This window comes from Dermacentor variabilis, unplaced genomic scaffold (assembly GCF_050947875.1).
Source record: "Dermacentor variabilis isolate Ectoservices unplaced genomic scaffold, ASM5094787v1 scaffold_12, whole genome shotgun sequence".
Taxonomy (NCBI): Eukaryota; Metazoa; Arthropoda; class Arachnida; order Ixodida; family Ixodidae; genus Dermacentor; species Dermacentor variabilis.
Window position 1 is genome coordinate 58,487,995 of NW_027460280.1, and position 21,972 is coordinate 58,509,966.

General features: G+C 38.8%; 1 protein-coding gene across 5 annotated transcripts in view; it reads right to left on the reverse strand.

The window, feature by feature from the left end:
• LOC142565945 (uncharacterized) overlaps positions 1 to 21,972 on the reverse strand; it is a 224,173-nt gene that overhangs the window by 37,978 nt on the left and 164,223 nt on the right. For all 5 annotated transcript variants that reach the window (XM_075676574.1, XM_075676572.1, XM_075676573.1 and 2 more), the window contains 15 exons: positions 21,916 to 21,948; positions 16,617 to 16,633; positions 13,656 to 13,725; positions 13,013 to 13,186; positions 10,548 to 10,720; positions 10,105 to 10,237; positions 8,741 to 8,919; positions 4,157 to 4,358; positions 3,959 to 4,014; positions 3,757 to 3,833; positions 3,513 to 3,682; positions 2,478 to 2,753; positions 1,536 to 1,652; positions 1,327 to 1,476; positions 1,088 to 1,232 (listed from right to left, as the gene is read on the reverse strand). In XM_075676574.1, the coding sequence (XP_075532689.1) occupies positions 1,088 to 1,232; positions 1,327 to 1,476; positions 1,536 to 1,652; positions 2,478 to 2,753; positions 3,513 to 3,682; positions 3,757 to 3,833; positions 3,959 to 4,014; positions 4,157 to 4,358; positions 8,741 to 8,919; positions 10,105 to 10,237; positions 10,548 to 10,720; positions 13,013 to 13,186; positions 13,656 to 13,725; positions 16,617 to 16,633; positions 21,916 to 21,948 (1,972 nt within the window). The remainder of the gene's footprint in view (positions 1 to 1,087; positions 1,233 to 1,326; positions 1,477 to 1,535; positions 1,653 to 2,477; positions 2,754 to 3,512; positions 3,683 to 3,756; positions 3,834 to 3,958; positions 4,015 to 4,156; positions 4,359 to 8,740; positions 8,920 to 10,104; positions 10,238 to 10,547; positions 10,721 to 13,012; positions 13,187 to 13,655; positions 13,726 to 16,616; positions 16,634 to 21,915; positions 21,949 to 21,972) is intronic.

Here is a 21,972-nt window from a genome sequence, read left to right on the forward strand (position 1 = left end):
AAAAATGGGTTAAAGAGTTCAATACATGGCAGAACTGAGCACAAGCATGATGTGTGACGTGAACACAGATCGCTTTAACTGAGTGCTATGATCAAGGAACATATGTTGCAACACTGTAAAGACGATGAGCAAAACGAGAACAAGATGAAAGCGAGAGCGGCTCCCGCTCCCACAAGGTGAAACGGCCACGCCTTCACCTTGTTCTCGTTTTGCTCATCGTCTTGACTTCCCATCTCCCGTCTTCCCTCTGTTTTTCTGAACACTATAAAGCTGGGACAAGATTGGCACTGGCTAATGTGAAAGAAAATAATAAAAAAATATGTTATGGTCACTACACAGGAGCCTTGTTCGCAAGTTTCATTCAGTAGGAACTGAAACATCAGGTTTTAAAATTCTTTTCATTCACCATGAGCATCTCTGTCCTGTTTTGCAAAGATTCTTCTAAACCAGATGAAAATTCATCAGACTCAGCTTCTATAAAGCTGTGGTGTTGAAAAGATCCTCTGCATGTAAACTTTCTTGTACAGTCAGACAGCATATTCTCTTTTGTACCGTGCCAAAATTGATAGCTTCATGTGATGCACTTTTCTATGCCTACAGTCTTTGTCCATACAGCTTTATCAACTTTGTCCACGATTTGTCAACTGCTGACAGATGCCATGTGACTGCAAAGAACTATTTACCTGAATTATTTCATGAGATAATAAGAACCTTAGTTACATCTCTGAAGAAAAAAAATTGTTTGTTTTTACAATCTGACTTAGCATAATCTTTTGCCCAATTTTCCAGTCTCTGCAGATGTATGGATTTAAGTAAGGCAATATATGCTTCTGGATCTTTCTTGATGCTTTATGATCAGTGAATGAAAAAGGAGAAAGATGCTGTGGGAAATGCCACTCTGGATTCTTAACTTTTACTTAAACATACTATGCAACTTAGCACAGTCTATAGGCATATTAGCTCTCTAAAATGTTTTGATATTGCTTGCAGATAGCATTATATAATGCTCTGATAATTCGAATTCTGAAGAAACAGAATCTTCTCTGATTTTGATTTATCATTTCCACAGAAACAAGGAACGCAGTACCGTTGGTCCATTGGAATGGGCTTTCCATTCTTCATCCAGACAACGTCAACATCTGCTTGTGACAATGCCACCTCAAAAACGGCATCTGTGTCTTGAGGCACAGTTGTTTTCTCCGGTAGCCTTGCAGTGAACTCAACAGATGGGGCTGAAAGAAAAATTATTAGCACATTATAAATACACTGCTGCGAAAATCCACTATTACTGTAGAGGCAATTGTGGGAACATTGTCATATACTTACGTTCAACAGTGAGGCGAGCACTGCATGACTGATCGCCAACTTTACAAGTGTAGCGTCCAGCATCTTGTAGAACAGAATTTTTAATTACTAAGACTTGGCGTTTCCCATCAATTTTTAGTCTGACACGGTCGCTGAACTGCAGCTCTTTCCCTAGGGACATTATGAAGCGGTTACAACATGCCTTCTCACGCTTTTAAAGCTTCACTTACCATCTTTGAACCAACGAACCAATGCATCACCTTTGGTCAGTTCAATGAAAAACTGAGCTGTGTCATCCTTTGCAACAGTTTGGTCTGTCATAAAGGTGGTTATCTCTGGAGGCAGCTCTGAAATGACATGACAAAAAACTTATAGGGTACTCAATATTCTAAACAATGCAAAAAAAGTGAAGAAATACAAGCATGCTTACTTCTTTTAATGCTCATTTCACACTACTTCTAACATGTGTAGTATTATTATTAATATGTGTTTCATATTAATGGTGAAAATGCCTATTCATTATTTGCAAAATATATGAAAGTATTTAATATTTGATTCAATTCACATCTGGAAGTATTGGATTATTATTCAATTCGGTTTCAATAATAAAATGAAGAACAGGCGAGCCACTGAGAGACAGGTCAGGCTGGGCCTATCCCAATGTAAACATCACTTACAAAGCGTGCATAGACAGAGACACCGAAAGAATGACGAAGACAAGTGCTGTCTTCGTCGTTCTTTCAGTCCCTCTGTCTATGTATGCACTATAAGTGATGTTTAGAATGGAATATCAACTAGCCCGTATCCAAACCCTATCCCAATGCCATGTGCTCACACATTTGATTCAAGGCTAGGAGCAAGAGGCACGGTTAGCGTGGAAAATTAACTATGGCCTGCCTGCCATGTTTGCTGATGTAATGGTAGCTTGTGGGGATTGGCTTTTGCAAATGAATTTTAGCTTATGTGAACAGATAAAGTACAAGAACACAGTCATGTTGCTCTATTCTCACACTGTTCATATTTAATGTAGAGCAAACATAAATTTCTTTGTTAACATTTCATATTTGTGCTGTTATCAACTGGAAAAAGCATGAACAAAATGAGGATAGAAGGCTATGAGGAATGTATGAAGATAAATTTTGCCTGGTTGGTAATCTGAAGTTGATACTCACCAATGACAACCAAGTCTGCTGATGTCTCCTCGTCTCCTAGTACACATGTGTATTCACCTTCATCTTTTATACTGGCGTTCTTGATCACAAGCTTCTGATACGGACCTTCAGAGATTGCTTGGTATTTTTCTTGTGGCTCGTCAAGTTTAATTGGCTCTCCATCTTTGCACCAAGTGACATGATCAACTGGCCGGTTTGTCTTTGTCACGAACATGGCCACGTGGTTTTCTTTTACCTCTACATCCTGAAGCTTCTCCACAAATGTGAGGTTTGGTTCTGGAAAGCAAATGTGTGAGACTATTGTACTAGCAAGTTGAAGCAACCTTGGTTGGGACCATGAAATGAAGTATGCAAAAAACTATTTATAGAAAAGTGTCATTCATAAATGCTCACAAAAAGTGCACATTTTGCCTCTTTATATATTTTATAACAGCTGGCTGATAAATGGCTATCTTATGATTCAGTTGGAAATAGAAAGGCTTTCTGTCCTGATTTTGATTATTGTGGGTAGTACAGAAACTTTTCGTCAGCGACAATAATAGCACCCCATTGGTCTGCTGCTCACAGTACAAGGTGCCAGCTTGGAGACAAAATATGGATCTTCGTGACAGCAATTCAATAAATTCTTTGTAATGCAAAGACTTCAGGAGTTTCTTTCGTTCCACCTTTTGCTGCAATTCGGGGGTTTATAAATTGCATATCTCAAAGACCAATGTATTTCATGATGGTTGCAATGGGCACTGTCATGGCACAGTTAATAAACATATTCTAACACACTGCATAGTGGGCCTAGTGATGAAATTTTAAATACTTTAATGGCATTTTAAATAAAGTTGCAGATGGTATCATGCCAAAAAGTTGATTTGCAGAAATGGAATACAATGTCGATTTGTAATTGTTGATGTACAGTTTCACCGCTTTATCAACTATCTTGTTCCTTTGTTTAACTTTCTTTGTTCAGTTTTCCAGATGCAATGCAATATTTCATTTTCATTCTAGTTATTTAATTTTGCAGAAATTATGTAATTTTGTTACCTTGCACAGTCACTTTGGCAGTGTGTGTGACTTTGCCTGCAGGGTTGTATGCAGTGCATGTGTACTTTGCAGTATCAGTCACATCAGACTTGGGTATCTCGAGGGTGGATGTTGATTCATCCTCTTGAATTATAATTTTTGTGCTGTCTTTATGTATTGGCTTATCATCTCTGAAATGAAAACATCATTAGAATTGAAAATTAACAAGCAGGTAGGGGAGAAATGTAAACAAAGAAAGGCATACCTATACCACGTGACAGTGGGGTTTGGTTTTCCAGTGTACTTTACGATTAGTCTTACTGTTTCTTCTTCTGTAACCACCTGAAATAATTTTAAAAAGGAAAAAAGTTTTTAAAAATACGTTTAGATGCTTTCATTTTCTACTTTTACTTTACTTTCACAAACCTACACTTGACTCAGTTATATACACGAGGTATCATACTTACTGTGTCGCTGAAAGTCTGAGTAAATTTTGGTGGTTCTTGCTCTTCCTTGGGCTTTTCTGTAAGTGCCGACAAATCATTCTTTTTCAGACTGTTATATGTACCTTGTCACTCAGCTTGAAATAAATGATTAAGGAATATGGCCAAAAAGATAAGACCAAAAACAGATCAAAAACTTGACCCACTCTCATAGAATCTTACCTATCACTTCGACATCAATGTGACTAGTTACAGTTCCTTCGCAGTTTTCAGCTGTAACTTCGTATGTACCAGCATCACCTGGTTTCACTTCTTTCAAGACAAATGTTACGTTGATGAAATTGTGATCTTCTTTTGTTTTCGTAACTGAGAATCGCTTATTGTCTTTCTCATTGAGGGGTTTGTCGTTCACCTTGAGGGTTACCTAGAGTAAAGAAAAAAAGGCAGCCTGAGTTTGTGAAACTTTGCACTAGTCTTGTAGTCCAGTGCAAAAACACCTTAGTGAACTGAAAAGTAGCAGTAAAAATAAAAAAGTTTTTGCTCCTCATGCAATCTCTGAGACAGCAGCATTGCATGCTATGTTGGTTACCTAAAATTGGGCAGTCCAAACTCTTTTTGCTCATACAATGTTTTATTGCACAGCATGACGAAACCAAATCAGTTTTTATAATACAATTGTTTAACTTCCTAAATCACTCTGCACATACTAGGTTTATGTTTATACAAGTTAGGGACACTGCACATATGTAAGGACCTTGGACTTCAAAACAGATTCCCGGAGTAGTTGCCCCCGATTTTATGAAAAGCTATAGTCCTTTAAGTGTCACATTTCTCTTAACTGCAAGCATAGTGGTAGCTTTTTAATTGGTTGAGTAAAATACTAAAGCTGGACTTTTATGTGAGATGCATGCTTTGATGGGATTTATTGCATTAATATTATCAATATTTAAACTCGACTGAGGAATATGTTTCTTTTTCTTCATTCAAACGGGTTGTGCGATAATGACATGTCTGTTTAATGAACCCATTGCAATTTATATAGTACATACACTGGCAGTATTTGCAGGAAGCAGAAAGGAAAATACTAAGATGATTTTTATTTTTGTCATGCTGGAAGTGTCTAGGAGCATGCCACCAGAATTTGGCATGAGCTTCTACATTTAAGGCGAGACGCTGCTCCTTGGAGCCAAAATTTGCCCAAAAATATTTTCATGTTCCTTTGCTCTAGGTTGGTGCAGAGCATATATTTTGGTTGATTGGATCTCTGTATCATCCATGTTCAATTTCGCATTTGCAATAATAACCATGACCATGCCGCGAAATGTTTTTCCTTGTTTTCTCAAAACATTATTTTTGATGGTATCATTTCATTTCATTTATTTACTCAAAGAGGCCAGAATCGGGCATTACATAGGGAGGGGATAACAAGAAACTTCAAAGGGGAGTTATAAGCATGAAGATCAAAACACAAAATAAATAACAGAACTGTTTTCACCATTAAAGAGATGCAGTGCATCTAGTAGTAGCATGACATAATGATTATATAATGCAATAACACATAATCGAACTACAACACTATTTAGAATGATGCAACAAATACATGACAGTGATCAAAGGTAGTAGGGCTTGACGTAGTAGTTCTGCGGAAACCCGCAAAGTGGTGGGAAGTAATTAATAAAGGGAAATCAGGGTTTCCTTTGTAGCACTTGCTACGAAAGGGTGGATGTCTGATTTCCCTTTATTAAATGTAGTAGGGCGCTCAAGCAGGATAACATGGTAGTTTAGAAAACATAGCTGGTATGGCAGGTTTGCACGTTTAGGTAGTTTAGTAAAGCTGATTGGAAAGAAGATAATTCCTTAAATTGACAATGAATTGCGGAAGGGCGTTCCACTCATGTATTGATAAGACTAAAGGTGAGTGTAAATATCCTTTAGTCCATGCGAAGGGTGGGTATACGTTGAGTTCGTGGTCTATACGTGCAGAAATGTGGGCTGATGGATTAAAGAATTTGCGTGAATAATGAAGTGAAATAGTTTTGGACTTACAATTTCTCTGATTCTACTTATCCTATCCCAATAATTTCGTTTTATATCGATGGAAAGGAAGTCAATTAAACAGTGCAGTAGAGTTAAAATATAAACAAATATTATTACAGAAATATTCGAAAAGTAATAATTTGTCTTGGGTGTTACTATGGGCTATGACTTTAAAAAAGTTTAACCTGCTATAACTTTGGCCCAAATCAGTATAGAATATTCCTGCAGTGGTTCAAATTCTGATCATTCAACATAAATTTTATATGCCAGTCTCCTTCATAACAACTATAATTTCATTGGGAGTTCACTTCTAATCTAGCCCATACAAGAACAAATAAAAAGTGATATTAATCTTAAACTTCAATTTTCATATTTTTTTAAACAGGTCTCCTAAATTCTAAAGTTGTCACGTTTGTGAAATTATATAATTGTGCAATAATTAAATGAGTGTTTGCTGTTACATGATATTTGTTTCTGCTGTGATATGACATCTTCAATAAGGCTTCGACTGGGGCTTGTTGGTAAGACATCATTTTGTTTACTGTGCTATCCTGTTATACAAAGGACAAAAAAGAGAGGGACACACGTGTGCGCACATGTGAGTTAGTCTCTTTTTTGTCCTTTGTATAACAGCATACCAAAGTAAATGAAATATGACATGTTCTCACGTACCAGATATTATTTTTGTTTATATCCTTGGAGTTGTACTAGAGTATACTAGAATATTTTTTGAGTGGCACGACCGTGCCTCTCTGCCTGATGCATTTTATGTCGCCGGTAGCGGAGGTGCTGCAGTTGCCAACTGCTGAAGGTGCATCATAGGAAAGCACGTCAGGCGCTGGAGCTCAGCCTGTCTGGAACGCGCCTCTGGCGTCTAGCCAGATGCGTGCTCCAGACTGACCATGGCTAGAGCTACAATTTTCTAGATAAGTGCACTAGTTCTAGCTATTGAACCTATCACTATAGCGGAAACAATGGTGCTGCTACGGGCAGCATTTCCTACGATATGCGCGATAAAGCAAGGTGCACGTAGGTCGGTGCACTGCCCATATGCATTCTAGCTCACTGTACCTATGCTAGCCTCTATGGCCATGGGTTCAAACAAGAAAGTTCAGTCAACTTTTTTAAGAATGTAAATAAGCTTCAACAATGAAAAAAATAACACTTCTTAAAGAGCTTGAGTTCGGCCTTGAGGCTTGAAATGTGCCCATTAATTCTGCTTATATAGCTGCACCTCTTCCCTCTGTCATGGTTGTCTTCATTGGAATGCTATATTTATTTCGTTCTGCTAATGAAATGTGCCACAACAAAATTCATAACCTCAGAAAGTTCTTGCCTGCAAAGTACCGATTTGCTATTTTGAAGCATTTATTCGTTTTGAAATTATTTGCACTATATTAATTTGTGCTGTGTTGCCTTGTCTGTACTGTATTGTTATTCATACTTCATCATTTTATTTTTAAATGTACTGTGGTCATTTCTAAACAATGGAGGTTGCTTGAGTGGGCAACTTATTAGGTTAAATATGGTCAATTGTAGAGTAACACACATTTCTTGAGAGTGAAATGACAGTATGATGTACACTGAAGTTAAAAAAATTGACGCTCTCGAAGCGAGGGGCGCGTTGGGAGGCGGCCCTGCTCAGCCACGACCTCGCCGATCAACTGTGGGCCGTCCGGCACGACGAGGAAGCCGCCCGAGTCCAAGGACTCGAGGCTGTCACATAGGCTGGGGTGCTTATGGCCCCACCCCGCCTAAATCGCCGGACATTTGCAATAAAGTTTTCACTCACTCGCTATCCTGGCCCTGTGAAAGTGCATATCCAGTGAAGCTATTGCAAAACCACCACAACTGCTGAGGGGGTTATGCAATGCTTTACTGATGGTTCCGATGGCTGTTTTGAGCTTGTTCTTTATAAATGTTTGCTGTTCTGTGTGTTCGCTTCACTTTTCTGAGCACTTGTAGCCTCTGCCCTCTGCCTTACAGGGGTATGAGCCATTGCAGATGATGATAGATGCTTCTCTTGAACTTGTTCTTCATTGAAACTTTCACTGTTATGTACAGTGTATACGTGATTCCAATGAATGTATGCACTGTTCACTTCACTTTGCTGAGTGCTTGTAGCCTCTGCATTACGAGGGGGATAAACCATTGAATTTTTGCTTGCTTAGGGGGCATAAGGCATGCTGATGATCATAATTTTTCTTCACCGACGGACACAAAAAATGTTGACCACCGATAGGCTAACAGCTTTGCTGTAAACGTTTGAGCTTATTACATTATGTGTAGAGATTATTTAATTAACTACAGAACAGTATAGATAAAAAGAGCTTCATACATGCAAGGCTCACTAGGAAGTGACTTTTTGTCTATGGATAGGAAAGCACTGGTTAATGTAGAATATATAAAATGTGGGACTGTGGATGTGATTTCTTTGGTTGAAATAAAGTTTTACAGGACAGCTGACTTGCAGAATTTCACTCCCAGCATATTTCTTGATGCAGCATATGAGACAATCTCTCGCCGTCTTGCAACATCCAGTATAATACACTACCGACAAGAGCAGAAAATGCGAACATCTGTTTAAGTTCAGGTGTTGTGCTAGTGTGGCCCAAATGCAGCTTTTTTATACCGGGCTGATGCACCTTTGCTTGACTTGTCAGCAGTTCTTTTTTTCCTCATTAAGATGAAAAAACGTTTCAAGTGATTAATAAAGTCTAATAAAAATATTCTGCACTGAATTGAGATTTGCAGACAGTAAGAGCTTACCTCCGGCTCGGGAGTGCCAGTGACTTTTATGACAAGAGTCAGCGTGGTCCCTTCATCAACCTTCAAGTGAGGCCGCAAAGGTGCTGAAAAAACAGGAGGAATTCCTTCCACCAATAAGTCCAGTAATGATGATGACCTCGATACGGTGCGTCTTGAGATAGTCTGCTCACTGATGAATTCTGAAAAAAAAAGCAGTGAAATTATACAAACTTCAAAACACGACACTTTCCCGTCTTCCTCCTTAAGTAAATGGTGTCTCCAGCCATCACTATGTTTTTCTTCCCCCTGTATGAGCAAAATGGCAAGACGGTACATGTTTATTTCATTTGTATGCATTGTGAAAAATCACATTGTCTTAATGGCTTGATCTATATTTGTTCTGCTTGAAGTGCATTAAAAGGTATGCAGTGGCTGATGCAACTACAATTTGTGAAAGATTTATGTTGCCGCCAACTATCCTGGCACATTCTTGTAATTTTTATAAAGGCCACTTCTACACATATTGTAGGAACTCCAGTGAGTCACCCGGGCTACTTCAGTGATGTCTTTGCTACTTCAGAGAAATTTTTCCTGTAGTGATTACTGGCTCGTTCAAGCTCGAATCTGGAAGTTTCTTGTCACATATATGGGTGTTTTATTTGTCAAGTTGCAAATAATAACCTTAAATCAGCAAAAAAAAACTGGAACCACACTTACAGCCTCGAGAACGGCTTTGCATGCAATCTGTAATGAGAGCTGTTGTCAAATGAGCTGCATTTTTGATGTGTGTGGAATTCAAAAAGAAAGAAAGAAAACAAACAAGGAGTGGCCAGGTAGCAAACACATCAGATGGCAGCATACTTCTGACAGAACTGTGCTTAACAGTGGCTGTCTCATCAAGATAGCTAGCGAGGATAGCAGTACCTCTGACCTGGAGGAGTCAACTTTTGCCTACCATATGCACTGCCATGAGAGCCAGCAACCAAGCTTAGTGAGGGCAGCTGTATATTATGGGCCAAGAAGTTGCTGAGAGTTATGTGCTCATACCTGAAAGCCTTCCTTATATCAATCACAGAAGGAATCCCAATCCCATCATTACCATTGCAGGTATGGTAAATTCAAGCCCACTGCAGTACTAGCGGGGTGAGTGTGGCGACATTATGCAAGAAAAAAAGAATAAAGGGTAACAGCGGACCAGGGAATTCATGCATTGCACACCAGGGAGTATGACTAAAGAGAGCTCTTGATACCATTTATACTTGTTTGGCTGTGTGAGAGGCATTTGTGTTGTAATGGTAGCATTTAATTACCTGACATGATTCTACACTGCCTAAATTGTAAATGCATTGAAAACTGTATTGCTTGACAGATTTCAATTTACTTACCTTGCACAGTTAAGTCAGCTGAGCATGATGCAAAGCCTGCTGGATTCTTGGCAACCACAGTGTATGTTCCTGCATCTTCTGGGAAGACTTCATTAATGACAAGGGTGCTCACATTTTCTTCATCGTAATAAATCTGAAACACAAATAGTGGCCAGGTTTCGCTATCATAACTTCAAAGAATAAACCTCGAGTAATGACCACACAGCAAAGTCATGTGCAGTGTGAAATAAAATGAGAATCATACACTTACAGCCATGTCTGGAAAAGCTGTCTTTATCATTTGCACCTCATACGAAATATATACTGCTAGCTCCTAGTTCATAAAAAATACTGATGAAATCTTATTCCATTCAATTTATTTTTATGTGAAATTGTAGTTGTTGCCACTTCATTAAACAGTCATAATTATCTATTTTGGTCATATAAAGGTATGCAGCACTCACCTCGAATTCTGTTGTTGATTTTATGATTCGTGTCTGCTTGAACCAAGTCACATATGGCCGTGGATTACCTTGTACTTTGCACTGGAACGTTGCTGGCTGTCCTTTTTCAACCTCTGTTGGCTTGACCTTCTCAAGGAATTTGGGTGCTGTCATTTTTTCTCCAGGAAGTAGTTCTTTGAAGGAAGGATTGCACAAGTTTAATTACCACTGCTGTTGATAGGGTGGAAGCTTGGGCGAGTTGGCGATTCAATATCGACATGTGTGCTCAGCGCAAAAGACGAGGATTGAAGGAATGAAGGACTGAAGGAATGAAGACTGAATTTGAAAACTGCGTCTTAATCTCCAAACACCAAGAACATCTTACACACAATATCATAGAGGCTGACAAGATACAGCGGCTAGGTGACCTTTGAATCAGCATGCCGTCTATTGCCCTCACCAAAAATGAAAACAAGTATCTGGCTGTGATGCAATAGGGGTTCATGTGTGACATAATGCAAAAGTTGTTTTTCATTACTTTTGCTCATGTATATAGTTCTAGCGATTTCGCAAATAAAGATCAGTTGAAGTAAGCGCCTGTGTTGTGTTCTTCCTTCAGTCCTCGTCTCTTGCGCTGTGCACACATATCGATACCACAGCTGGTATCGGTATCAATAATGATTATAGTGGTATCAATAGTGAGTATGGTATCAAAAGTGATTTACAGAGTAGTGAAAAAGTTACATCATTTTACCATTTGTTAAATGATAGATCTGCACGATGTTTAAGTGCTGCTATGAGCAGCTTCCTACATAATAGAACCAAGCTGTAAAGCAGCAAGCATTCTGGGATAACAACACTATAATACAATCTTGGCAAGGTATTGTTGTGTAAGGAGTATCCTTGTTTTGTAGTGTACAATAAATTGTACTCATGTTCTGAATTCCTTAAGGAACACTTGACAATTTCACAGTACATTGCGCACAGTTTTCGAACTTTTTAAAATACGGGAGATCTAACAAATGTTCAGCAGAAAAAGTTGCAGTGCATGGACTTCTGGAAGTTGCTCTCTTGACTAAATTGTGCAAAGCCTAGGCTTTAAGTAGCAAACAACTTTAGCACAGTTACTTTGCGCCCAGCATGGGAATGGCTAAGAGGGGCTAATACAAAGTGTAGTATGTGTATAGGGAGTTTCTTTTTTTTTACTGTACCAAATTAAAATCTTACCTGTGACAGATAGCGCAATTCTAACCCTTGGTCTAAATTACTCGATGAAGTGGCCATTGCTTCTAAAAAAATAAAAATACTTAATTGAATAATTAACATTATTATGCTAATTAACTTTCCAATTAACTAATTTACATCACATATTTAAATCTATGAATTATAGCTGATGAGTATGCAAAGCATATAGATTTAAAATAAATTCTGAGGATTTCACCAGTTTCGAGATATGTGGTGTCAAACTTGCAGTAAAAATGCGCGGTTCCACTTACTTTTTAAAGGAAATGCTGCTTCATGCATTGAATCAAAAAAGGAACTTGAACGCCAATGCATTTTGTCAGACACTTTGAATATCAATATCTAGAAACTGGTGTAGTCCTGATAATTTGTCCTAAGTGGATATGCCTTGCATACCCACTAGCTATACAGTCAGTAGATTGAAATATGTGCCACAAAGTACATAACTAAAAGTTAATTAGTGTAATTATGTTATAATTAGGCATTTTGATTTCTCAAAAGTAATGACTGCCTCGTCATTTATAGATCAAGGGTTAGAACTCTGCTATATGTCACAGGCAATTTTTAAAAATTTGGTACAGAATCAAAAAACCCTGTATTCTTCACTCAAGTATACACTCGGAGTATTGTACCATTTTGCTTTTTTCTTTAGAATAGTAATTGAATTTCATGCCTCTCCTATTGGTCTTAATAAAAAATTCCCACATTCTAAAAATAGCATCTTTTCACCAACTAAATTGTCATTATCTGCTTTATTTGATAGCACACAACGATAAAAGTTAACTTTTTTTATCTGATAGCGTTTTCAGCTTTAGTCGTTGTCCATGTTTCTCATGTCAAGCTTTCTTTTTATTTTTTATTTTATGTCAAGGTCAACTACTTCCACAGAGAAAGTGAAATACACATTTGCTGCTAAAAGGACACACACAGAAATATTGACGATGACATGGGTGGCTATTTCTACTTCTGTGCGTGTGTGCGCGTGTGCGTACATGTGTGTGTGTGTGTTTTAGTGGCAAATATACCTTGCAGCAAATATCAACTAAGCCAACAAGCAGTTCCTCTGAAGCATATGAGAGACTGGGAGAGCCCCATGTCTGTAACTTATCACATTCCCAACAACACTATCCTAGTATTTACCCTTAGTGTTTGAGGCATTTCCAGCTAAAACTTTCTGTCCTTTTTCACATATGTATCATAAGAGAAGTAAAACAAACATACAAGTAATAAGCAAAGATACTTACTCCCGAATACAGGAAGCTTGCCAATTTTTTCTTCCAAAACTTGGTCGAGAAGGTGATTGTAAGAAGCAAGATCTTGTAAGATGGACTTTGGAACTATTCCCTTCTCTCTGGTGATAGTCTTTCGCACAAGCCATCGTTCTTCAGTTTTTCGTTCCACCAATATAACATGCTCGCCTAGAGAAAAAGAAGTAACATATGAAAGGCTTTGTGCTACTTGCTTTCCTGTCACCTTTACTACAAAGTGTTTAGACACAGCTGTGAAATATGCCACAATGAACAAATATTTCTGTCATTAATTCTAAACCGTGGTTGATGTTTAATCAAAACATACCCTAGCATTCCTTTGCCCAAGCTGCTCAAATTTAATTTATGGATCTACAAGCAATGACCAGAATGAATTTAGTTGCATTTATTTTGTGTTGATGGCAGTATATTACAAACATTATGTTATTATTCTTTTTTACTTATATTTACCACTTTAATATTTATTTGTTTCACTGGTTTTGTTGTCCTTTATTGTATTTGTGTTTGACCCCCTCCAGCCCCCCCCCCCCCCTGTTTGGTCCTTGGAATGTAGTGTGTACTAAATAAAAAAATTAGAAGGTTTCATACACTGATGAGGAATAATGAAAAAAATTGTTACCTTCCTCAAGGTCCAAACCGTCCTCCTCTTCTGTGATGTAAGTTGTGACGGCCACATACTCAATTATTTCCTGCAGAAAAATTCAGATTGAAGCTTAAGGTTGTGTACAAAGCAATTATATTTTTTATTGTGGTTCTGTGGCTACATGACCTCAGATAGCACTATGTTCCCTGAATATACATGTACTGAATGCAATTAAGCTTGAAGATCAGCTATATTTTGATTAGCCAAAGAGTACCTTAAATTACTGAGACGTAAGTATAGTGAAAGTTGTGACTGAATAGAACTCATGAAAAACAGTGGGAATAAATAAAAAATGAACGGCACTTTTTTATTCCCTTCAAAGCATCCAATGTCTTGCATTTTGAACTCACATATATAAAGTGCCACAAGTATAGTTCCCCACGTATCTCAATCGCCACAACTAAAATGGCTGAGCTCACACTCAAACCAAGGCAGAAATCGAGTGCTGCGTGCCCACAGTGGGGAAAGAGGTTGACGCAGAACTGCATGTATTCACGTCTTGTTTGTGCTCGAAGTGTGAAGTTAGCCACCTTGATGATGTTGCGTGAGTTGTCTGTGGGCATTTCCTGCCTACGAGATTTTGTGCGAGTTCTATAGGCAGAAATGGCAGTTGCATGCTGTTAATGCATTGAAAAAGTTCGTTGGTGCCTTTCACCATAACTAATGGCACAAAAAGCACATAGGCCAGCAAAAGCAGGTCGCCGCACAGATGGAGCAGGGATCCTGCTCAGTCTGTTGTCCAATGTGCTTTCCGGGGAAAGAAAGTACAATTTTCTACTCCTCTGCCCTCACAGTGCATGATGGAGCAACCTTTTGCAGTTTGTTTTTGACAGACTAATTATTTAAAATGACTGAAATAGCCTCAAGAATCTGTAATCAATTATTTAAGCTGAGTAGTTCTGCTTCCGCAGTGTTTAACCATTTTATTTTTGCTTTCAGCCGCTGAGCCATTACATTAGAACATGATGAAAATGGCACGCAGGTGGAAACTGTGCATGCTTTATATTAAGTGTGCTAGGAGATGTAGTATGCTTAAATTGTTAAACCAAGACTTGAATGGTTAATCATATTCATTTGAACTTATGACTTGACTTTTGGGTCTTTGTGTTAACTGCACTAATTATTACAATTCAATTTTTTTCAAAATCACCGGGTAAATTAAAACTTGCCTTCTTGAAAGAAGCCCCCTCACGACAATAATGATGATATTAGTGGCATACGCTAGGTAGTGCTCATGGGAATCGGTAAACAAATTCTTGCACCTTATAAACTGCATTTTTGTTTCGTCCTTGACATATAAAGTCCCAAACCAAGCAAGGAAAGCTATGCCTTCGTCATTTGTTATTGCAATTACTTCTGCCCTTTGTCTTACATGTGGGTTACAGTAGTGCATATAGTTTTTAATTAGACTAATTTGGGCACTGACAGCATAATTATCATAGGCATGCATGCTGTATTATTGTGAGGTCGTAAGAACAACAAGCTTTTGCATTTTGATTGCTATTATGAAAAGGAAACTTCTAAATTTGTTATTACGATGCCTTGCATAGTACCAGTACAACAAGTATTGAATAGCTTGATTTTAACTATAACTACTATTCACCATAATTCAGAGGCATGGCTTGTATGAAGCTTTTGATGATGCTTCAAGCTGTACAGTATTTGAAGCATGTCCATACGTACATTAAAATTTATTTTGAATTTCAGCAGATATGGAAGCTGCGCGAAGATGCATTTCATTTTGAAGTGGTCACACAGGCTTTAAGATTTCCTTCCATATGGAAAATAACAATAGCATTCATTCTAAAGATTACCTGTTAACGACAGAGAAATAGTGCAATAACAAGCCATGGACAGAGGAAGCGAGACACACAAGTGAGACATACATGAGGAGCGTGCCTTGCCTTCTCTGTCCTTGTCTCGTTGCACGATTACTCTGTCATTATGTACCAATAAGATCACACTTTCCCCTCAGCACCTTTTAGGTAGTTTGCTCAACTTTTTGCATTGTTTTATTAAATATTTACTGTTAATGTTGTGTGCTTTGTTAAAGGTACCTTTACTATAAATAAAGAGGGGACATTACGATTCTATTCACGCAAAAGCTTGCACAGTGCACTATTGAAGAATGGAAGTGCTTAAAGGGACACTAAAGGCAAAAAAGTCAAGTTAAAATGCTTGAAACTGCCTCAGGCGTATTGAGTACAGAGCTTTAAGCACTAACCCAATGACGTAGTGACTTATCATTATGATTCTGTCACTAGCATTCAACCACTCATAATAAAAAATCGCTGCATTGCTTTATAAGACACAAGAAAATGCTGCTATGTCAACTTCTATTTTATTCTTAGAAAAATAACTTTTCAACATTAATTACCCTTTGCAACGATGCAGCCAGTTGAAAGGTTTAGTTTTCACTCCATTCTGCACTGCCTGTTCTTTTGCGCTTCAGTAGTTTTGTTATTGTGTAGTGCTGTGCTGGTTTTGCTGTCTCACGAACGTCACATAAACTGCAAGTAGCAGTGAACGAGGCCCATGGCAACGAGTGTCAAAGATCCTGTTTATAACTTGGCGTGCACTTTTCCTTCCTCTTTTGCACTGTCGGCTCTGTCTTGGCTCGGTTCCTGGCTGCACTTTTGTATTTTGCGCAAGAAACTTGTAGTGCTGGCTGTCGGCCACCATCTTACCAACGGCAGTAAAGGGCGGTGATGGCGTATGAAATGCCAGTACTCCCTGCTCGGGTGCAGGTGATTTGAAGTGCGCTAAAGGTATGCAGTCCCTTCTATGTTTATTCTTGGCATGAAACAAGTTCTGAGAGGTTTCCGGAATGGTACTTAAGCAGTCCACATTATCTTAAATTTGCCTTTAGTGTCCCTTTAAATCACAAAACTGCAGCCATGCTGTTAATTGAGGACTGGAAACTTGAAGCAAACTTACAACATCCTCTTCTTCATCTGTGGGAAAAGAAAGAAATCATGCTTACACAGAGATGCATTGAATATACTGCACATTTTTATGTGATGCAAAGAGTCAATCTGCAGGATAATTATGACTTGATAAGCACAGCTGCTCCATTTACTTAGCTGCTCCATTTCCGTAACACTTCTCTTGCGATTCCTGCATCTGCATTATATATAAGGGGCATAGTCCTTCAGCTCTAGAATTCTTTTAATTCCTAGAGCTAAATTCTTTTTTTGTCATTTCTCTTAAGCACCCAGCTGAAGGATCAAAGCACTGTTTTCCCAAGCACCAATAGTTTTACAGAGGAATTTCCATTCAGTATATTTTATTGTCTGTTAAAGTTAACTACAGACGCCTGTCAACTTGAGAGCATGATATTCTGCTGTTCATTTGTGGTATGGGTGCAGAAGAAGGATTGCCATAGTGCAGTGGATCCGTAGTGACAAGTTTGGTGAAGAGAACCAGAAACTAAAGAATTGCACCACTGAAGTCGGGAAGCATGATACTGGTGACCCACATATGCATGATCAGAACATGCCACTTTTCGCATGAACTTTTCAATATAGCTCTAAACACTGCAATAAAATATACAGAGCACTAAACTTTCAGACAGACTTTCTATGCTACCTGATGCTAGTTTACACGTGCAAGTTCTTTTCAGTTTAACAGGTTAGGAAAACTCATTTCAGATTAGGAAGGTTCTTTTAATTTTGCCTTGTGTTTATGCTTGCATTGATGTCAGTGGCAATAACTCGGGAATAAGCATGATTTAGTGACCGGTATGGCTTTTCAATGAAATCTGCTTTGCACTTCCTCAACTTTAGCATTATTTTGTAGCAGGAATAAAACTAGGATGCCTTTCTGGTCAAATCACAATTTTCCTCATAATAAAACATTTTGAGTGGCATGAGCTTTCATAAGCACATTTGTGCACCATAGTGCACCATCTGACATTCACTTATAGCCATATTGCCTACCAACTAGTAAAGAAAATAGGACCAATAAAATCTGTCTGATAAATAAAAAGAAAAACCACAAAAAAACATTCTTTTAAACAATATACTTGGAGAAAACAACTTCAATGTCAGCAGCTAGAAGTTGGTTTTATATATGGCAATGCTTTTGTGAGCAGTCTTAAGTTATTTCAATATTTAGAACGAAGGAAGAAAAAATGAGTGCCATTCTGTGCTTGGTAAAGATGCAAAGTGAAATATGGGCTCATTCTTATTCATTCTTATTCTTATTCATTAGTTATTCATTTGCACATCAGTTGACGTAAACAACCTTGACACGTCCTAGCGGAGAGGGGTGGGGGAGAGCAGTTCAAATGTCAATGAGCCAGGCATGTCCACAATGGTGCTACTATATTAGTAGCACTACTGTGTATGAGCTGTAGTACCAAACTGTACTGAACAAAAAAAAACTAGTCTTTTCCTCTGTCACAAGAAAACAGGGCATCAATAAAATTAACCACTGCTCCATAAAAGGAACTCCAGAGGCTGATGCCTGGTTGAGAACGCATTGTGGCTTCACCACAAAAGCATAAAGGAACAGGACCTTTTGATTTTGTGCTAAAACCATGTGCTATGCATTCCCACACAACACACTTAATAGTTTGTGTGTATTTGTTAGTGTTAGCCATCATTGTCACCTGCCATATAAGAAAGAGCAGCACATATGGCTCCAACATCATGCAGTGCACTTTTCTACTTTGAGTGGTACATTTTATAGCATATCCAGATTGGCACATTTTACAGTGTAGTGAGAGCTCCGTGTTCTGCACCTGCAGGAAAAAGGATGTAAGGGAGGGATCTGTATGCGCTGCCTCCTGTCATGTTAATATATATTATGTAACATTATTTTTCTCAGGTGGTTTGGTGAGCCTCCTTACAATGCTGTATTTTCTATGTGCAGTAGTCCCTTTTTATAAACTGTATGATCGCCCCTTATGTATATGTGGTCACATATATACCACACTAGTAGAAGAGCATGAAACATTGCGAAATTTTCACAATACATTTTAAATAATGGTTCCTAAAATTAACCATGAAGAGTTTAACTCGAACCTCATTATAACAAAGTTGAAGGGAGAGTTGAAATTATGTTGTTATATCTATTATGTCATTATATCTAAAGAGCAGAGAAGACAGCTCTTTGGCCCACCGAACTGCTGTGTGGTCACATATGTGTTGAAATTTTAATAAAACAATGGTGAAAGAATGTTTGTGTGCAACATGCGACTTCTTAGCACCTGAGGCGAAAGCCTTTACGATAGCTCTTGTTCTAACGTAATCGCCTTTTTCTTCCGCTTTCCCCTTGGCTCTTTTATATTGTGGCGAAACTGGTGAAATAGCAACGTGATTAAGGATAACAGCTAGCACGCTGTGACATTAACGCAACTTGTCGTGAGGCACACAGCACATGGTGTGTCGACTATGCAGCTGATTTGTCGCCCTCACGTGGCCCCAGGATTGCACGGGCCTCCCGGGATTGCACCGCCGCCTATTCAGTTTCAGAGACCATGGCCACGCCTAGCTGCTGCTCAAGCCTTTGTGGTGCACCACAGGGAGAGACAAGTGGATGCACAGGTCTTTCATATCACCGCGTGCAAGCAGTGTGGCTCACATACAGTGCTTTAAGCTGACCAGGCCAACGCCACCTCATAACTACGCTCAACCACTTCTCTCTCTCACTGCACCAGCCTACCTCTTTCTTCACACTTCCCTCTCCCCACATACACTGAGCCGTGCTTCCATTAGGGCTGCAGAAATATGTGTCTCTTACTCACCTCAACCTCAACCCCGCGGAAAGCGATATGCTTGGCGTGCAAAGGTGGGGATTTTTTTTTTGGTTTCGGAGATGAATCTAGTTCCTTATAATCCATCGACAGGATAGTTTTGCTTCGTTAAAACAAGGTTTGAAATACATGGATCTTTATGGGGCTTTCAAGGGCAATTGCTTTTACTTCATTATATCAATTATTTCGGTATATCCCATTTCATTATAACCAGGTCCAAGTGATATCCTTTTAGGCAAGTTTAAGAAGTAATTTTATAATTCTATAGTGTTTCACTTTGGGAACTCTCTTTGCGCCTCACCTGTATCTCTCCATTCCTTTATATGCAGCTATACTGAATAAACACCAAGTATATTTTAAGGAAGTACTGAAATAAAATTTTTGTCTCCTTTCTTTCTTTAGCTGATTGCTGTTTACTCAGTGATTATAAAAAATAACTATTTATGTCACCTTTCAATGTGACGTACCAGTTCAAAAGACACGCTAAGTGTAGCATGGCTTTGCACATGAAGCGAGAAGCTGGATATGTCCCAGAAACCAGAGGTGATGGTCACTTGGTATTACACATCCCTGACAGAGGAGCAACAGCAGCGGACCAGGCTTTGGGTTTAATTAAGTCATTTCGAATTTTGAGAACCACAGAATAAAGGCTTCGCTTGATTTATTTTTGCCACAAAGAAGTGCAGCCATGCACTATCCAGTTCAGTATGAGCTGGAGCGCGCAAGTCATGGCCAGCGCGATCTCCTGGCTTAGCTTTATTCCAGTTTTGCTGGTGGCACTAACGTGAAATGTTTAAAAAGTGGAGGGTTTCACCTTTCCAGCAGTGCGCATACTCCCGCACTTTCCATCGTCTCCTTTCTTTGCGAAGCTAAAATACACTGGCCTGTCGACTATCATAAAAAATAATGGGGCGTCGTGGGAAGGGGGAGGGGGGATCGAATTCTTACGAAGCTCGAAGGCGTCGCAAGTTAGCGCCATCAGCTTGACCGGAACAGCGCTTCGGCCATGAATCACATATGGCAGCTCATACTGACCACAATAGTACACGCTGTGAAAATGAAAGCGGGAAAAAAAGCTGCATTGACGCCAAGAGGAATGAAAGAGGCAAGTTGGCAGCATGTGGCCAGTGTCTTTGACAGCATAATTATCGTATGGCCTTCAACCACTGCACTGGGCTGACTAGCATGTGTATGAGTTCTTTGTTATACCACGTGACAACCACCTTCAGGTTCTGTGATGTACCCAGCCTCCCATTTCCTGTATTTAAGCAACGTTGCACTTAGCACACATAAACATTTTCACGTTAAAATATGACGTAATTAATTTTTTCGTGCTCTCATAGAATTGAGGCTTCATACTGTAATTACGGAGTTGATAGCTACTTAAGAAAAAGTAAAACATGCGAGACACAAGGCATAATTGCTGCAGTGATGCTCTGCTTGTGCCTTGGTGTTGGTGTAAAATTGCATGTAGAATACAATCCTTCAGCTTCCACTTGATCTTTCACAGTGTTTTTTAACAAATTCACATATCAGTAATTACGGAGGTTTTTACTCAGAAGAATCACAACTTGATGATTGAATGCATTGTTCTGACGAGGGCACAGAAACATGCTTGGAGGCTTACTTCTGACGTATGAAGCTAAGGTAACATAAGCCATGCCACAGCTGAACAGAGAGGCAGCATAGTGTTTACTAACTGCCATGCTGTTCTAAGTATCACTCCTCATGCTTCTTTACAATAACGTTGAGACATAAATTCCTTCCACCATGAGCTAACGCTGTTGCACATAAAAGCTGAATTTCCTAACAGGGTGTGCATCTGTCGCGTAAAACCATACAACACTATGTTGATTTTTGGAAATGCGAGTACCAGACTACTGTGCCCAAGGTACCAACAAATTCAACTTTTTCTCAGATTCCAAACCCAATAAATATTTCACACTTATAGTGCGTGGGTTCTCATGAACCTGTCCACAATACTGAAATTATTTTTGCAATCCCGAGTACAAGCTAGACTTATACTGTGCATTGGGCCACATCTGTGGAGAGAAATGATTTTTTTCAAGCCTGGGCACAAGCTAAACATACCGTGCATTGATTTTGTAGAGAAAGTGCACTTGTAAACTTATGTTTTTCAGCCTGCATTCACATCAAGAGATAATTACCTGCCGATCCTAATCATTATAATGCAAATGAGAATAGAACCATAGTCTACTTAGACAAAAGTATTTGGTCTAAGTAGACTAGTATGTGACATTAGGGGTGTCACAAGCATTTAACATGCGACCTCCACATTATATTTAGGAATGATGTGGATAAGTTGAAACAGCATTCAAAATAACAAATTCTATGTCAATGTGTGATTACAATGCATTGAATACAGTGCATTACTCATAATAACCTTCCCCTATATCCTTGTAAATGGCTTGGTTCATGGTGTATATCACAGGTGCAAAAGTAATAGTGCGCCCTTACCTTGAGGCTGCTGAAGGACAATCTTGAATTCATCTGCAAAGCCAGAAATATCTGAAC